Source organism: Pseudophryne corroboree, chromosome 6, assembly GCF_028390025.1.
Source record: "Pseudophryne corroboree isolate aPseCor3 chromosome 6, aPseCor3.hap2, whole genome shotgun sequence".
Taxonomy (NCBI): domain Eukaryota; kingdom Metazoa; phylum Chordata; class Amphibia; order Anura; family Myobatrachidae; genus Pseudophryne; species Pseudophryne corroboree.
Window position 1 is genome coordinate 669,938,745 of NC_086449.1, and position 2,810 is coordinate 669,941,554.

Sequence of the window (2,810 nt, forward strand, 5' to 3'; positions counted from 1 at the left end):
GGTTACCTAACAAAAAACAAACAAAATAATTACGATTATTAGTCTTATATATTACAAACAAATTACGTTAGTTAGTAGCTTATTTTGTTAAAAAACATGTAAACACATACATTCACACACTAAACATCCACACCAAATTATGCTATTTACATTTATGTCAGGCACAGTTTACACATCTCTTGCACTTCTTTAAAAAAAACATGGTAATGTCCAATTAGGCCTACAAAGTGTTCTTGAGGTATTCTTTGCAGACTTAATTGGTCATACACACAATCAATCATTACACTAATTGGTTTATTAATTGAGGGACGCTTGTTGAGTTTGAATTGCAAGGTGTCATCTAAATTAGGTTAAAAAAACCATTGCTGTGCGTTTGTTTGCAAAAGCCTTAGCACATTTAAGAGGAATGTGTAAATCTACGATGACATCGTATTTTTACGATGAGGTTTGTGCGTATGCGATGGATTCGCATTACTGCGTTGCAATTTGGCATACGCCTACCTTGTGTACTGCTGCGTACGAAATAGCAAATTTACGATGGGGGCGGATGTTCGCAATTTTACAACATAATCGCAACTTTGCGAAAATGTTGTGCGAACGAAAAAAATAGCGAACAACTCGGAATGACCCCCAGAGATAGAGAGTGAGACACTTAACTCACCACATTTGGATGGACCAATCAGCTACACAAAGTCACATTGTAGAGTTTTTGAGGTCAGATGGTTTGGGTTTTGGAAAGAAAACATAGCAGATAAAATGGTGATGAACAAAACACAAGTTGAGAAGGGTTCTTCCAAAAAAATAAAGATATAAATACTCATAAAGCAAAAAAAGTATCGTTTAGTGACCAGAAATTATATAACCAAGCCTAATGTAACACAAATCTCAAGGATCTGTAAATGCCCGTACAAATACAGATGTTATTGCTACAACTACAGATGACTTATCTTCACAGTCACTTAGGAAACTACTCAAAACACATAAACAGCACACTTTACTAAAAAACATGTTACTCAAATGATTGACAATTTTCATTAGGAATTGACTCACCTCTAAGCTACAGGTAAACACATTTAACACAATATTTGCTGACAAAATGTCCGCCCAACCCCTGGCTCCTCATCCTCGCTGGGCAATTCCTCAGATTCAGGATGCTCCAGGCGACTCCTTACAGCAATATTATGCAGGATGGCACACAGGACCACTACTTTACTCACCATTTCCGGCGAATACATGATGTCGCCGCCATTGCAGTGGAGCACATGGAAGCGGCCTTTAAGAACACCAATAGTGCGCTCCACCAGCTGTCTAGTGGCAGTAAGCATGGAATTAAACTCGGACTGTGGCCCTGGCCTGAGTTTGCAGTAAGGAGTCATGAGCCAGGGGGTGCAAGGATATTCACGATCTCCTGTTAACAAATAAAAATAAAAACAAAACATAACTGTCAGATGTAAAAGCAAAAAATAAACCACAAACAACAGATAATATAAATCACTAAAAAGTCACCCAATAGCCACATGTCTTGTCCTTCCATCATTCTTAATCTTTGCCAGATCCCTGATTGCCGAATGACATGTGCATCATGTGCACTTCCAGGGTACTTAGCATTCAGGGACAGGATCTGGAGGGATGGGCCACAAACAACCATGACATTCAGAGAGTGAAACAGTTTCCTGTTCATATATATTTCCTCATTATGTTTAGGTGCACCAATCGCTACATGTGTCCCATCCACAACCCCAATAACGTGTGGGAAGCGACTAACCATTTCCTGGAATTGCCGCTTCACCACAGCCAGGGCACTAGCATCCAAAGGCATTGATATGAACTGCTTCACTTGCCTAATGAAAGCGTTCATCACTCGTCGCAGGACCTTAGAAAAATTGCCCTGCAACATTCCTACCAGATCACCCACTGGCACAGAACCAGTGGCACAGAAATGTAACACAGTAAGAAATTGTGTCAATGCTGGTATTGCTGTAGGATACCGAATTGATTGTTCTAGATCACTCTCTATTTTGGAGAGAGTTTCTAGGATGATATGAGGGGGCAGCCTGTAATGCCGCAAAACCACATCATCTGGCATTCCAAAAAGGGTGACACCGGTTCGGAAAATAGCAGGCCTTGCACGCCTCCATTGCCTTCGAGGATGAGGGGTAGGTTGGAGTTGGAGGGCTTCCACAGCTACATATCTGGCTACATGCATCTTGAAATTAAGTGAAAAAATATTAAAACACACAAACATTTTACCACACACATTGCAACATAGCAATCTCTGGGTATGGCAGTCCCAAAATTTACTTCAGGAGCGTATTCCATATCTACATGTGGGAATCCAGGAGCAAACACAATGAAAAATAGTGTTTAAAAAACATTCACCAAGTACCCCCAATATTGTTAATAATAGAAAAAAATTGTGACACACAGGCAAAAAAGTCCCTAACTACTAGTTAGCCACCCTAACAATTATATGGTTAAGCACAAAAGTATTGACTAATACAAATGGTAAATAAAAAAAAACACAAGCACTGCAAAGGCCATGCTACTTACTAGCTAAAAGAAGCTGAAGGCTGCATAAGCCTGAAGCCATATAAGAGTCCAATTTTTTGTGATTGGTTGTTGATGACTAAGCAGTTGCTAGGCAGATCAGTGTGTTCTTGGGTATTTTCCTATAGGATCATAGGGCTGTCCATCAAAGGTTAGGGGTTGGTCTTGGAAGAATATATAAGCCATGATCATATGACTCAGCTTCCTCTTGCCATTTTGGAATGCCCAGGAAGGATGAGAACAGATTGCACTTGTTCTGATTT

The 2,810-nt window shown here is 39.9% G+C and overlaps 1 protein-coding gene across 1 annotated transcript; it reads right to left on the reverse strand.

Moving 5' to 3' along the window:
* Window positions 1–1,073: 1,073 nt before the first annotated feature.
* LOC134934648 (putative nuclease HARBI1) lies at window positions 1,074–1,897 on the reverse strand. The gene is made up of 2 exons (XM_063930032.1): window positions 1,507–1,897; window positions 1,074–1,408 (listed from the first exon to the last, which is right to left on the reverse strand). The coding sequence occupies exons 1-2, from the start codon at window positions 1,895–1,897 to the stop codon at window positions 1,074–1,076; spliced, it is 726 nt and encodes a 241-aa protein (XP_063786102.1).
* Between the last annotated feature and the right edge of the window lie 913 nt (window positions 1,898–2,810).